At 41.9% G+C, this 16492-nt stretch overlaps 1 protein-coding gene across 1 annotated transcript in view; it reads right to left on the reverse strand.

Moving 5' to 3' along the window:
* Positions 1-625: 625 nt before the first annotated feature.
* Positions 626-16492, reverse strand: part of ST8SIA3 (ST8 alpha-N-acetyl-neuraminide alpha-2,8-sialyltransferase 3) — a 35881-nt gene continuing 20014 nt past the window's right edge. The window contains exons 2-4 of the mRNA XM_082353745.1: positions 15413-15532; positions 12430-12987; positions 626-9888 (exon numbers count right to left, since the gene is read on the reverse strand). Coding sequence (XP_082209871.1) covers positions 9606-9888; positions 12430-12987; positions 15413-15532 — 961 coding nt within the window. The 3' untranslated portion in view covers positions 626-9605. The remainder of the gene's footprint in view (positions 9889-12429; positions 12988-15412; positions 15533-16492) is intronic.

The following is a 16492-nucleotide window of genomic DNA, read 5'->3' on the forward strand; positions in this document are numbered from 1 at the left end:
ATTTATCTGTTTTGGAGAAGGTAGAGTTTATAATATAGTGGGAGACACAGAAAAACTATGAATAAATAAATGCTATCATTTCAAGTGAGGAAAGAAAATACTTTGAAAAAAATAACACAGGGTAAGGGGATGGAGGCTGATGGGGGCATTCAGGGCAGGTGGTCTAAAGAGAGACTGGAACGGTGTGAAGATGCAATGAAAAGAGCCTTGGACTGAGTTTCTCATTTTAACTCTGCCACTAGCAGTGCAGCATGAACCACGTCCTTAAGCATCCCTCTCTCACCTGATTAGTGATGAAATAAAATGATGTATGTGACTGTAACATTCAAGAGTAATGTATTATTATTTAACAATGTTAAGGCCTGTTGCATGATTTGCATTTAAAGGACCTAGGGGAAAATTGGGCATCGGGGAGCTATTAGTATTTGCGGCTAGTTCATGGCTGTAGACAGCCAAGCTCAACCTTTCTGGAGTTCTACAAATCTCCAAGGAGAATTCCTCAAAACACAGGGAATGAAGAAAGGAGGATGCATTTAATGTCTTCGTTGGATGCAGTGTGTTTGTGTGTGTGTGTGCGTGTGGCTGTGGTGGGGTCTTCCGAACGGGGCAGAGACACCGAGCAGTGTTTTCCAGTGCACGATAAAACAGTTTATTTAAAAACAACGCATTCAGTACTGTGTTTGGCACACGAGGCAATGAGGCAGGCACATTCACGCTTAACAGGTACATTTGGGGAGCTGTTGAAGCAAATCACTGCATTTTCTCCGTAAACTACAGTCACAATATACACGCGATTACCTTTACAAAAGAAAAAGATGATTGTCCTTGTTCACCACGAAGGCAGGAGGTTATTTACATGTTCCTCAGTCCAGCATGCTGGCTTCCTTTAGGTCTCCATGGCCCTGTCAGTCTGGCAGCTTGTTTCTAAGAGCAGCTGAGGCTGCCTCTCACAAGAGACGTGAGTCTGGGTCCTAAGGGTTGAAGCTTCTTCCAAAGAGCAAGAGGTCTTCTGATTTAGCTGGGAAGGAGTGAAGTCTTCAATGCCAGTCTCTCAGCATAAAATAGCATTTCCGGAACAAATGCACTAGGTGCGTGGGGGGAGGGCTGCATGGTTATGACAGCACAAGAAGCACTTATTTTCCCTGACACATGCTGCCTCCCCATTTCTTTAATGACTTACATTCACTGTTCTCCTACCTTTTGACCTTTTGGTTCCATCATTACACCATAAAGATCTTTGTTACTCATCCTACACTGATATAACATTCCTTAAAATGATGCTAAAATGAAATGGTGAAACCAAGTAGTTAAATGAGAGAAGATACCATAAACATTCTTTTGCCTTGTTTTCTGATTTATGCTTTCACGATGGATTGTCAACTTCCCTTCTAAAGAACGGAGGCAGTATGGTGTGGTGTAGTAGAATCAGTGGTGGGGAGACCCAGACTCTAATTCCAGTTAACTAGCTGGGCAGATAAGCTTCCTACTTTCTGAACCTCAGTTGTCTTATGTCCATGTTGAAGATGTTCACCTAGAATCTAGACCTGAGTGAATGTCTAGATCTGTGAAGTTCTGCTATGGACTTAGGTGACTGTCCTATGTGAGTAAATGAAGGAGCATTGGGATGCTTCGGTATTTTTGTTCTGTGTCCTGGGTGAATTTCTGTGCTAATTGCTGATGTTCCGTGTTTGGATCTCAACCCATCAATAAACCCCTGCCAGGGCTCTTGGCTGTAAGGCTGCTTTCTGCCTAGTAAGGGCTTAGATCTGGATCTTGAAACGGGGTGAAAGAGTATTTCTCTCACGGATACCAGTTATACTAAGTCTTGCAAAATGGTCTGGATTCTAGATTTCAGAGGGAAATCTCCCCTTCCTTTTTGAAAATAATTAAATGACTTTATTTCACTTACACACATTGACCAAACCTCTGTCCCATTATCTACCAGATTTTCTCCCCACCCTCCCTAGCTAAAGATGTTATGGAGGTGGCTGGTTCCTCAATGCTGGCTTTGCTGTCAATTTATTCATAATAAAATGGGGGCTACTGTCAAATCCCTTCTTTTTGTAACTACGGACTTAACCTCTTTGGTGTCCAGAAAAGAGCCAGAGGATGAAGGCCTACTTTGTGCCCAGGCTCCATGCAAATTGTTCTGAATACAGAAGAAAACATTTTAACATGTACCTGACTCATTTAAAATAAAATGTAGTGTGTTAAGTATAGAGAAACAAGCTCATTTTGGTAACTGTTAAGAAGAACAGAAAACAGAGGCATACCCTGGCCTTTGGAACATAATATAGAAAATGTCCAAGTTGAGCTTCAAACATTCACAGTCTAGAAAGGTTTTACAGAACCTATAGGATATTCTACTATAGCAAGGAAAGCAGATTTGGTCCTTTATGATCTGTTTTTGATTTACTACATGCAGAATAAAAACCTATGGCCACTTATTGTATGTAAGGATTTAAGTACATTTTTTTTCCCCAGCATTACCTTCCAAAGGATTTAATTAAACCCACCTAAGAATGACTTACATCAGAACACCTTTAATTTGCAAACAAAGCTTGTTCTGTGGCTCACTAGGGTATCTGATTTCTAGATACTCAGGAAATAGGGCTTTCACTTATAAGTAGTGGTGAGGAAGAAGGAGAGTCGTGCTCAGTGCCCAGGGACTGCAGTGGCCAAATGTTTTCTGGTAGAGTTTTTTCAGGTTCCAGCTTTACACTAGCTTAGCTAAGGGCAGGGCATCATAGGGTGCCTTCCTTTACAGTTTTCTCAGTAGTATTCTTATTTAGTGGTGTTTTTAGCCCACTAGGAATTTTCTGAGTGCAGATAAAGCCCAGCCGAGTGCACACTCAAGCCCCAGGTATGGGCATGATGCTTAGCTGAGTGTCCCCCTGGTGAGGTAGAGACATTTGAACTACGGAGCCTCTCCAGGTGTAATGGGTCCAGGTAAGCGTATTGGATGTCTTGTTTTTTCCCCTGCTCCTTTGCAGGCACTAATTTCTGGATGCCTGTCAATCTTGTGCCAGAAGGTTGAGGAGAGGACAGAGAAAATTAGAGAACTGGGGAAACAGGCGATGGACTATAGGATGTAAGAAAAGATCAGCCAAACGTGGTTTCAACTGGCAGTTAAAGAATGTTTACCTGAAAGGTCAACTTTAGAAATCAGACAAGCCATGGCTAGTAATTTCCTAAGGTTCTGAGGAGTTTGTTGAGTGCTTCCTAAGAGTCACATGGCTAGGGAATATTTTGAACACCTTAGGGTCCTTAGCCTCAAGGACCAATAATATACTAAGAATCAGTAGAATTGATCAAGGTGGAAACGCCTCTCTGTGCGGAGGGGGGGCCCTTGGGAGTCCCTCCAAGCCACTGCAAGTCCTCCTATTTGGTATCACTGACTCAGAAATTGTTCAGGCAGTGCTGTGCTGGAGCCAGCTCAGAGTGGCTCTTGAGAACATATTGTGACATTTTCAGCTGGTTGACATCAAGTTAGTAGTTTGAAATCGGCTATGATGAGAGTATTTACACCATGGAAACTGGCAAGTCCTACAGATCAGGGCTTCATCATTCTTCATAGCCAGTTGTTAAACATTTAGCAGCACACCAAAGAGCTAAAGCTGTCTCTTAACCCCACAGCAGGGAACTCAAAGGAGATCTTTAGTATCCCTGATGATTCAAGGCTTTGCATGGGCACAGCCATAGTAAGGAGCCTGGCCACAGCTTCATTAGGATGGAGGCACCTCATTCAACAGAGGCTGGCACAAGGCAGCCAGTGCCAACTGGCCACCTCTCTTGTACTCACTTGGTCTTAGAACTTTAGCTTCTTTTTTTCTTTTTTGATTGGTTTCATTTTAACCCGAAGATGTGTGCATTTGGGGCATTACCTGGGGGTTGAGAAATCAGACCACTTGAGGAATATTTTAGGCTCTGGGAATGACATCTAAGTAGAATCTGAATGAATCGTTTAACTTCCCTGTTTCTCAGTCTATCTATTTATAAATATGAGTGACCTGAGATCTGTCTCTTAGTTTGAAATATAAAGAGTGAAATATAAAGAGCTGGCCTTGAGGTAAGGTATGTTAAAGCTATGTTCCCCGCTCTGACTGTCTTCAGGCTTGCATCCATTCTGACTAAATTAACCAGTAACTGTTCACTTACAAATTAGTGACTGGTCAGTTTAGCCAAAATAGTGGAATGGTTGAGTCACTAAGACTGTGTCTATATTGCCATGATAACTCCAGGGAACAGATGTGATATTAACTGCATGAGGAGTGATAAGCATTCAGCTACTTTGGTCAACATGGTATATATGACTTTGCTCTATATTTTTGTTTCTCAAATTGTGGCCACAACAGAATCACCCGGGAATCTGTGTAAGCTGGGCTTATAACAGGACATTCTGAGTCAAAGGTCTGGGGTGGGGAGCAGGGATTGTATTAGCGTCTCCTGTCATTCAGCTTTGCTTGCCGGTGGATTGGTGGCATAATCCACGTCCTTACCCCATAACCCCGCTGTAATCTTAAATTGGAGTCAGTTATTCCATGACGGGCTCTTCACTGTGATTCCATTGTAATTAACAACAAGAGAGTGAGCTTCACTGAGGATAAAAACATCTGTTCAAACACGTATATCTTCAATAATAAGTCATCAGAATAAAAAGAAATTTTAAGAAATACTGCATAATACAATAATGACATTCTAAAATGTTTCCCACTTCAAATGTTATATCTATGTGGCAAGGCAATCAAAGTGTGAGAGAGGCATATTTAGTCATTTTGGTCCTTGGTATCAAGTCACCTGTGGCCTTGATTAATTGGGCCACAGAGCCCAGACAGGTCCATCAGGTGGCCCAGGGGCTCTAAGTCCCCAGCACCTATGATCCTCCATCTGGGCTTTTCAGCCACATACACATAACCCCAACTTTGTAAGCAAAAGCATAGTTCTACACATTCAGGGAGAAGTAGAGGCTAAACAGAAGCTTTTGCCTGGCACATTCAAACAACTGAGGGGCAAAGGACTTAAGGATCCAGAATTGTACAGAAAATTGCTAAGTCTCTCATTTTGCACATGAAGACCCAGCTCAAATTATTCATTATTATTTGCACATCTTCTTAGCATATTGAACTAAATGCAATAATGTGGAGTCTGCTGTTGAAATTACTTATAATATGGGAGGCATTGACAAAATGTATTTTTACCTCAAGAGGCCTCAACTGAAAATTATACATATGGAGAAGTACATAACCATCTTCAGTATTCAGCTTTTAAATTACCTATACATATTACTAAAACACGATTTTATTAAGACGAATAGATTATTAGATAAGAGTCCATCTGTCAACTGGGAACTGTCAGTAACTGAATTGTGATTTACCAGATTTATCAGAATCATGATTTACCAAGTAGGTTTCCTCTCATTTTAGGGGAGAATGTAGGTTATTACCAGTGGACTGTTGTATACCTAGGCAAGCATCTCCTTTTCCATTTTGCATTGAGAAATAATTTTTTTTTTTGGTGGGGGGAGAATCTTTTTTCCTCTTTTACAGCTTTTATAACTTATTTTCTGTGCCTTGTGAACCCAAGACCATAATCACTTTCCCTTTGAGCCCATTTTTATTTGATGCTGATAAGCCAAGAAGTACTAGATGAGGAGTCAGAATCTCTCCACTGATTTCCTGTGCAATCTTGGGAAAATCACTTAGCCTTTCTGTTTCTCCATGTCTCATTTGGAAAGTCAAGAATTAGGACTAGAGCCACTCAAAGGCTCTTCCATTTCCAGCGTCCTAGGGCTCTAGAATTCTGTCCCTGCTACCTTTGCCCTCAAGTCAACACCTCTTTACTGTCTGTGAGTGTCTAATAATTAGTAATTTGCCCTAAGTCAGAAGAAATGCTCTTCCATTCCTCAGCTTCCCCACCAAGTTAGGTTACTCCTGGCACTCACATTCATGGATAACTGGAGGCCTGGGCACAAGGAGGCTGGGGGAGCCTCTTCTTTTGCACATCCTGGCTGGTAGCCCCATGGTCAGTGCCTGACATCAAAGTTACACACAGACAGCACAGCGGTCACAGTCGGCACTGCTAGGCATACACACTACTAAACGCACGGCTCTTGTACAATGATCGAGGACAGTGAAGACACAGGAGCAAAGGCGGAGGAAGCGTAGACGTTTAATCGTCAAATACGGGGAATGTTTTCTGGGTTTGGGAGGGATTCATGATACCACACTTTAACTCTGTCTCGCCTGGATCTGCATGTCTGCACATGACACTCAGAGCAGCTGATGAAAACTGAGGGACTAGCATTAAACAGGTGGCTAAACGTTTGTGGGTTTTTTTTCCTCTGCAAGTGAATTGGTCATTTGTATTGGTGTCATGTGTAGACAGACTTGGGGGCTTTATGGTGATATTTATTCCAATAGCTGGGGGTGGGCTCTGCCGTGAGTATCTGAAAGAGGAAAGATTCTGACAAAAGGATGCACTTAACCTAGAACCAATAAAGCAAGGGCAATGCAAATGCCAGGGGTTTGTATCTGTAGCTGAATCAGGAGGGAGAACCCAAAAGGCCCGTCTGCCCAATTCCCTGCTCTTGACCACACAGCCCCGGGAGCTCTGGCTACTTACACCACTGCCTTTCTAATCTGGACTCATGGGACCCACCAACCCTTTTGGTCGTGACAGTGGTTCTATAGGTTTAATCTTTGAAACGGTCTTTAAAAACAAGAGGAGTTTTTGTATGATCAGCTAGAGGCTGTTTTTCTCTATGCTGGAACTAACTGTAGGTCAAGGGCGTAACTAACAATAAAAATAACAGTAAAAGCTGCCATATATTATTGAGTGCTGACTACATGCCGAAAACTGGGATAAATGCTTTACTCACATATTGAATCTAATTTTTGCAAAAGGAGGATATAGGCTGCATATAAAGAATTTATAATTATGAGAATTGTGGTTAACCACTTTAGGAGGACTTGGGATTTTCTTCAGAGTTTTTTTTAAAGAAAAGGGAAGTATGGTCTTTTTGGATCAGCTCCAGGAAGTCCTACCTGGAAACAGGGGTTGAGCCTGATCTCTAAGTTCTTCTAGTTCTGGGAGACAGGTCTGTTTCTTCAACATTTTGAGTTTTTTGAAAGTGATGGATGAAATGATGTTGGGAGATGGCAAAGTCCTCTCACTCTAGGTTAAAATGGAGCCAAGAGTGAAGTGAGATTTACAAAATCTCCCTAAACTTAAAAAAAAAAATCCCCAAACTTGCCATTCTGATGAGATCTAATTTAAATGGTCCACTAATAGAACAATTAACTGGTTTTAGGGATTGTGGTCTTTTGTTCTTTTAACCTTCCTGGTTCAAAGTGTCTACACATTTATATTTAGTGAAATCTAATGGGCACATTGGGATTAAAACTCCAGAGTCAGAAGCTGGCTCATATAATATTGGCATTAATATCACTTAGCTGTAACCAAATGAACTAAGTGCTTAGGAAGAGCCAACTAAACACTCCTGTCAGTTATCCATCTCTCAGTGACCCTCACAGAGAACAGCATGAGAACTGTAGTACTTTCCTCTTTAAAGTGATAGGGAATAAGCATGTGGTTTCGGTGCCCATCAAATTATACCATTGAATTTTAAAATGTTTTTAATATCTCCCCTTCTAATTATTTCAAGTATCGAGCTGTTTTAGTGTTTCCCATTTCAAAACATCTATTCCTATTTTTTCCTGTCTGTTTGGATGATTGCCGTTCACACAACATTGTGAGATGTGTCACAATTGGTAACACGTTTGAACCTGTATGATTTTTCTTTCACTGGTTAGTACTGGATCTACGTAACCTGCTCTGATTAGCTTTCTGGAAAAAAATTAGAATAAAACAGCCCCCCTTTAGGACCAGGCAGAACATGAGCATAAGGACTGAGTCTTTCCTTACTGAATTTGGCTTGATTTTAGGCGTGATGATACCTTCTCAAGGAGGGGCAGTGAGCTGATTACTGAACTATAGTAATTATTTGAAACAGTATTTGTAACATGACAAGCAATCTAGATGAAGATTTCTGGAAAAGAACAAGCTACCCCACCTAAATGTATTATAAATGTGCTTGACTGGCATTTGGAAAGAAGAAAGAAACTCTTATTAAAATTTAACATCAACTTGGCCAGGCTTTGGGCTGAACTGGAGGAACAAAGTGGTGCTCAGTGAAAAGCCAGGGACAAGAGTGATGTGATTTCTACTCCTAAGGCTGAAATGATGGAAAAGAGAACGGCTAGTGAATTCCTCTGCAGCAGGCCTATACATCTCCAATTCCAAGGGTTAATTTAGTACCAATCTTGCCACTACACAGTGGCTTTTCCTTTCGAAATGCTTAATTTGTAGGTGTATAGATCCAATTTCCGTGGCAAGAGGGAATATCTGGTGTCTACGATTGTCTTGAAGTTCTGGAGCAGTGCTGACGGACACAGTGATACTCAAGATGACCTCGCCTCAGTGCTATTCACATGGGGACCTGGCCAGCCTCAGAGCATCTTCTCTGCTTTAACCCTGCTGGTTCTCAGAGGCCCTAATCATAGTTACAACACTTTAGGGGATACGGGAGCCATAACAACTTCTAAGTATTCTCCTTCCTCTTCTTCCTTTTTCCTATAAGTTCCAGGTTCTTAAGCTGACTCCTTGCCTCTATATTCTGAGAGAATTCCCAGCCCAGTGCTCGGGTTGGGACTGTGGGAGGCACTAAACCCAGGCTGCAATGCCCTGCAGATGTGGCAACAAAATGATCTGCCATAACAGCCCTCACGCCAAGAGATGAGATGCCGCCCATGACCTAGGCTTTTTTCGTGGTAGTGAAAGAGGCACTGTATTATACACGTCTCACCAGAGAGGAACCACACTGCTGTAGAATGACTTCACGGACTAGTGAGAACTTCATAAGAGGCATTTCTTATAAAAGTAATCATAAGGGGATCCCCATCATGATTTGCTCAGTTTGTCATGAAATATCAAAGTTACCCAGAGCCTTGAACATATCAATTACAGATGCAAGACATACAAGCAAAGCTATTTCAATAGGATTCCTAGCAAAAATATTAAACTCCACGGTGGGGGGGGTGGGTCAGGGGAGTGGTTGGGGGGGTTGTGGGGAGAGAGGGAGAGAGAGAGAGAGACAATATACGCAAGCCAGTCTTTTATGTTATCATTTTAAAGAGTCTGATCCCACCCAGGCAAAACTGAAATCCTGCTCAAATTGGCCAGAGGCCTCTGATTACGAGGACTGTATCTGAGCAAAGCTGCAGAAACTACAGCCCTAATCCTCATAAAAAATGGGAGGCAGTTTATTATTAAAATACAAACATGAAAATACTTCAGACCATTTCGTTAGCAGCATAGTTCCAGATGCAACATTCCCTTTATCAATCAAGTTTAAGTCAGGTGGCTTCCAAGCATCTGTCCTGCTAAGACCCTTAAAAGAGCAGCGCAAAAGGGGGAGAGAAGACATCTTTCCTTTTAAGTGGCAGACAATCCTTATAAGAAATTCTCTAGGGTTCTATTCTGTCGACTATTCAGTGTGAGTTGGGGCACTTTTAAATCAGCCATTTGGCACTTTCTGTTCGCAGTTCTTAGGCACAGCGTGACAGAGTCAGCTTGGTGAGCCCTTCCCCGTGCATTCGGTACAACAGCTGAAACTCAGCAGGCAGCTGGTGGGACTCCTGCCACTTGGTAGTAAATTTGGTTCCTTTTTTGTCATAGTAATGGTATGGAAGATCTTCCCTTGTGTTGGGGTCAAATCCAAAAGGCCAAAATCCATACAAGTGGATCTCTTCACATATTGCTGACGCAAGGGTGTACATAAGAATACCTGTGCTCAGCCGTTTGGGTGACAAATGTTTGTTTTTCCAGTACCTGTGGAACAATAAGTACAGGTGGATTCAGAGGCCAGTGTTGAAGGTTTTGGTCAGCTGGGTCACTGTGACTGGTTTGGGAAGTGAATTTATCCAGGTAACTTAACCAGTACTTGCTTTGAATCTGTCTTTTAGACCACAAAACACCTCAGGGCAGGACCGGCTACATAATTTGTGAGACCCCGTGCAAAATGAAAATGTGGGCCCTTACTTCAAAAATTATTGAGAATTTCAAGAGGGCAACAGCAGAGTATTAAACCAAGCGTCGGCCTTTCTAAGCGTGGGCTCGTGTGTTACTATAGAAGTCACACAGGTTTGAAGCCATCCCTGCTCTGGGTTGTCCTAAAGAGTGGTGTCTCTGACTCAGCGGTGATGCCGTAAAAGCCCACCAGTGAGAATGACTGTGCTTCTCACACATAAAGGGCCCTTGGGCTGGGGAGGAGGTTGCTTAATCAAAGGGGGCCTCCTCTGTTAATTCCTTATCCAAACTTAGAGATGAAATCTGTCTTCTTGGGTTTGGAAAGATTGTAGGGCCTTATTTTTTTTCTACCCGCTCGTAAAAAAATCACATTCCCTCTTCCTTTGTCTTAACCAAATGCTCCCAAGCCCTTCTTTGGCGTGCCGGAACCTAAGAAAAGTATTTACACACTTTCTGAATTTTAAAAAAGGCTAAATTATGGTTGTTGTTCCTTCCATGTTTAGATAGTAATTTGAAGCCTTCCTACCTAAACTGCCAAATATCTGAGACTGCTGTGGAGTGTGTGTGTGTGTGTGTGTGTGTGTGTGTGTGTGTGTGCACGCACACACGTGTGCCTTTGTGACTGGCTGTGCAGGCAGAATCAAACTGTTCATGAATCAGGTTTCCATGGACTGTACTTCCTCCAAGTTTTCCCTGAACTAGCATGTTCAAGCCCGACCTGCTGAAAGGCTGGGGGCCAGGTGGGCCACACAGGCTGCTTCCTGAAGGTTCTGTCACATGCAGTTCCTGCTTCACTACCTGAAGGCTACACGTGGACATTTCCCTTCCAGGTGAAATTCAGAAGTTCAGTCTTTGTTTTAATATTCTTACCTAAGAAGTTAGAATGGCTTCTGATGTCTCTTTTAGTACAGCTATACTTACATAGAGCAAGAGGGGAGCAAAACGATGAGGTCAAAAGACCACAGGGCAGGTTGGCAGGAGGCCTGGCTTCTAATTCTGGTTCTGCCCATTTTGGGCAGTGACGTTGGGTAAATAACTCGTTCTTTGTACCTCAGTTAATGCATCTTTAAACTTAGGAGTTGGGTTATATTACCTCTTAAGAAGGTAACCATACATCCTGGGAAACTGGAACAGTCCCAGTTTTTGCCTATTGTCTTTGTTGTAATTCTTAATAGTGCCCTTTTTCTTTCAAAGAAAAGGTTCCAGTGTGGACTGTAAATTCTGGCATCACCCTACCTGTTAGATACATACCAGTTGATTACACGATAATTCCTCCTTATATGAAAGGTCAACTACACAGATCTTAAATTTGGAAGACTTTAGAGGACTACAGGTACACTACTATGTACCCATCTACCATGGGATAAAAATTTTACAATCCTTGTTTACCAGACCTCCTAGAACCCACTCTAACTTGCAGTAACATCTGGACAGTATGTTAGGACACTGGGGCTATTCTCATAGGGGAAATTAGAGTTGAGGCAATTTCCTCAGATTATTTAAAGAAAAAAATTCTGCAATTAATCTTGCTTTATAAAATGCCCTGCATTTTACAGATGCCTGCTCCCAATTCTGGCTGCTTATTAGAATCAGCTGGGGAGTTATTAAGACATACCAAGTGCCTGAGCCTCTCTCCTCCCCCACCAGACAAATTACATTAGAATCTCTTGAATTAGAGCCCAGGCAAGAGTATTTTTTAAATCTCTCCAAGTGATTCTAAGGTACAGCCAGAGTTAAGACTCATCGGACTAGACGAAAATATTGCATCCTGGTTAATCTGTCTTTCAAATTACAAGGGATAACGATGAGCTGATAAAATACTTTTCACATGTTTTGGCACTCAAATCTCGAATTATAAAAGCAGATTATACAATTTTGATTTGTCTAGGTGGTTTTCTAATCTTGGACATCTAAAAAACACCCAAATATCAAATAAAAAGGAACATTTAAAGTCAATTGCATCTTTAAAAAAAGCAATTGATTTGTCCACTTTAATCATTGGCATTATTGGGACACAGCTATCCATTAAAAGAAAATTATTGATTTGTGGTGATTTCCATGACTGCTTGTTAGGCTTACCACCAAGGAAGGGGACAGGGAATGGAGAGGAGAAGCTGATGAAACATCAGTCCCTCCATTTGACACTTGGTTACCAGCTGGGGTAGGAGACTGAACTTCTTACCTAGAATGATCCATTCATTCATTACAAAACATAAGCGTTCATTCTAAGGTACTAAGCTAACCGCAACAACTAACTAATCAGTTCGCTACCACCCCCAAGAGATTACAATATTGATTTGCCATCTGGTAGGGTATGAGTTAAAGGCAATAAAATATACACACCTGTTGACATGTTGCATTATATTTCCAGGCCAAGCCAGTTGGACCTTTAACTGACCTCTGTGTTCAACAAAAAAGTCAACTAGTGTCCTGGTAACAGTTGCTGAAGTGTGGAAAAAAAATGCAGGGATCCAAAGAATGGCCCCATCGAGCTTTTTTAAACTGAGAAAAAAGTTGTTACGGTCCTGAATGGTCAAAAGATTGTTGTAATATTTTTCCAGGATGCTGGGGTTGAAGGTGGTAAGGTTGGTTTTCCTTCCAACATCTCTTTGGAAAGCCTCCGTAGGGGCAAAATTGCAACGGAAAACAAAATCTGACTTATCTATTTGTTGTCCACACCGGCTCCCTGTCAGGATCCCACTATTTCCAACCACAGCACAAATATTATAATGCTTATTCACAATGGGTGACACATCTGGAAGCAGCGATCGGAAGTTATTGCTAATAGAGAAAACATATTTATGGCTGGAATAATCATAGTGCATCAGTTGTCCAATCCGAACACTATTCTTGGTCAAAGAAAAATTTTTTATTACATCGACATGCTGAAGAATTTCTTGCCTAAAATAAAAAGAAATTCATTAAATATATCCCATTCAAAAGAATTGATTTTCCATCTTATGTCTTATGCTATTTCATTTAGACAAGAACCGTAGGCACTGAACCCAAGAAAGATTATACATTCATAATTGAAGGAAGAACTGCTTCAGAATTTACAAACATGTGCTAGTCTCTCAAATTCTGGGTATAGTCCTTTGAAGCTTGTAAATGTTGTAATTTATGGTTTTTAGCTGCCAAGTCTTTGGTTTTCTGCTCTACCTGAAAAGTGTATTTGATCAAGGGGGAGGCATAGGCCAAACTGTGTCAGAAAATACAGGGAGACAATTTACACAGGCCCCAAAGAGCTCACATTAATGCACAAACATTGGTGACTAAGAGTTTGTAACTAGGGACTACTTGTTTGCTATTGGACTGCAGCGTTCAAGGAATATCAAACATCACTGGTGTCCAAATAAGAGCCAAACAGATATGAGTCAGTATGATACTATCTATTATTAAAATATGAAAATGGTAATAGCAGTGGGTGTAGTTGACTAATAGAAATGAGATGATAATCTCATTAACGTCCTTTAAATAATGAAAAAGGAACATTTTTCTACTTGATTATATAGAAACCCATTTAAGTTAGAGAAACCTAATTCTTAGAAAAGGAAGCTATTGTAAATCCTGAAAATGTGTGTATATTCTAAGAATTCAGAGGATAAACAAGGCAAGGGTGATACTTAGCACTAATTTCTGGTTGCTTTCCTGTTGAGCATTAAGTGTAATTAAGCGTATCCTCTTAAAGTCTCTGCTATTTAAAATATTTAAGAGAGACCGGTCATATGTTACTCTGCTCGTAGGTTCTTCAGTTCTAAGAAACCATATTGAACCTCCTGTGTCTTTTGCCTAAAAAAAATAGCAGGAATGAAACTAAATGCTTTGCATATCATCATTTTACCTGGAATCTTAATTTTTAAAAATTACTTCATTTGACAAAATACAGAGAAACATAAACTGAAAGCTTTAAGCCAGAACTTCCAAAGTTACTAACAGTGTTCATTACAGACTGTTACAAAGGTAAAGTAAGTTTAAAGTGATACTGGGAAAGTTAATTAAACCTTACCTAAATGGATTAAAAGGAGGGATGTTTTGAGAAGGCAATATTGTTCTAACTGGTTATTTGGGTCACATGGCCTAGTGTGGGAAGAATATTTTTATTGAGTCAGAAACATGTTTGGGGAAAAGGTATACTGTATTCGACCCATGAAAATTTTCTGGGCTGTCTATAAAATTAATATTGGATTAAAACCACAAAAGTTAAAAAAAAACTTCAGAGTTTTAGAATTAATCAATTATTGTCATGGACTAACTTCTAATTAATGTTTAAAAAATTTTAATCATAATCATGTGACCGTGTGTCAACCTTTCATGTAAACATTTTCATGACACCATGGATAGCTACTGAATTTGTTTTAATTCCATCATTAGATTAAAATAAAAGAGTGCAATAACTAGAAATTCTATGACCAAAACACAACACCCTAAATAGAGTGGTAAAATAAGTATTTGTAAAATAAGTATTCATACCCCTAATGAATACACTAGATGGCTCACATTCCATTTAGCAGCATAATAATCCCACCAAAGAGGAAGGAGAAATGACTTATCTGTGATTCCTAAGAGTTGACCAGATATCACTGAGGAGAATAAATACGTTTGTATAAATCTCATCCTTCTTCCCCCACCTCCAAAACAAAACAAAACAAAACAAAACAAAACAAAAACCCACACACATAACACAAAAACTCCTTCATGTATAAATGAAGCTGCTACAAGACAATTAAGAACAATGTTGGGTAGCTTTTGCAATACGTTAAAAGCTATAAAAGTTTAATGAGAAGAAACAGGTAAAAAACCAAAACCATAAAATACCTGCATATATTTGGGCCGAGATTTTCACTAGTAATTTGTTAGGGATGAAGTGTAGTGTCTTCTGTGTTTCAGTGGGACAATACTTTTTTACTTTATTTAAAAAAAGTTTTTTCTAGTCGGGGAATGAAAATGCATTGGGTGGTATTTTTGTACTTAACTTTTTTTTTTTTTTTTTTTTTAAATAAATGGCTTTGGCAGTATTAGCCATAATGTTAACTATACATCGTGGTGCTCAATTAAGCTCAAGTTAGGGAGGATACTGGAAATATCTTTTTTCCCTTCCATTCAAATTGGTGTTTTTGATGTTTTCTTTTTATGAGAGGGCACTACATATTTAAATTAAAAAAGATTACTAATCAGCCTTTGTTCAGTCAGGCCAAGAAGACAATGCAAATACACCTCGGGTTGGGGTGGGGGGGGTAGATGTTTGTTGTTTTGTATTATTTCGTTTTGTTTTGTTTTTGAGCTCCAGAATTCAGAACACCTTTTGGATCTTTTCCCCCTATCCTACCTTTGATGTAAAAACGCTGTCCGATTAAATGTCCACTTAGGTCTGGCTTGGAGTTCATGAGTCAGAGAATGCGGAAAGGGCACAAAGGACGGATCTAGAAGCTTCAGCGCAAACTGTGACCTGGAGAGGAGTATGAGTACACAGACAAACGTGCTGGCCTCAGCCAGGGGAAGCCAAGGTAGCCATTAAAGTCCAGCCGGTTGGGAGCGGGGCGGGGATGGGGCGCGGCTGGAACACGTACTGGCTACGTCCCGCCCCAGAGCCCCTTCTCATCTGGTCCAGCTTCTGCTCCCCACACACACCCGGGAGGAAGGAAGAAAACGAGGGAAATCCGTCTCCATTGTCCATCCCTGCGGGGGCGGGAAAGACCATAAAATGGCCGTCTTGCGGAGAGCAGGGGCGGAAGCCCGGCGCTCTGCTGGAAGCTGATGCGCGGAGAGGACCAGGGAGTCAGCACCGCGGACAGCGGCCGCACCACGGCTCGCCCTACCCGCGCCGCCCCCGCGGTCCGGCCGGATTGATTTTTGTAGAAAGGGCCGATGAACCGGAGACCCAGGGGAAGGCTGGGGGTGGCTCCGTCCTTAACCTCTTCCTTCCCGAGCCTAGGTCTGGTTTCACTCCCTGTCCCCTGACTGGGGACCCCCCTGGAGGCGGCTGGCCAACTCCACTCCTCTGCCCAGGTGGGGCTTCTCTAGGTTTCGCGTTCTGGCCTGCCTTGGACCACAGGGTGCACTCTGTATTTGCTACCCGCCCCTCAGAGGCTCTGCCGGGGGAGCTCCTAGGGGGGCACACTGGGGCAGAGGCTCTCGACGAGCTGCGCCAAGCTTCGCCCGGAGCCTTCTCAGTCCAGCCTTGCGCCCGTTGGTGACTTGGAGCTGGGGCGAGGGTAGGCGGCCCTTAGGAGGCTCGCTTCCCGCAGAGGGCGGGGGAATTGCAGAAATCCCGGAAAGGCGGGTGGAGGGGGGGCGATGGCGCGGTGTGCGGGGGAGGGAGGGAAGGATGGAGGTCGAATACCCCAGGGGCTTCAGGAGGACAGACCCGCGCATCATTTGATGGGGTGAAGGGTTGGGGAGAGGAAAG

This window comes from Balaenoptera borealis (assembly GCF_965194805.1).
Source record: "Balaenoptera borealis genome assembly, chromosome: 14".
Classification (NCBI taxonomy): domain Eukaryota; kingdom Metazoa; phylum Chordata; class Mammalia; order Artiodactyla; family Balaenopteridae; genus Balaenoptera; species Balaenoptera borealis.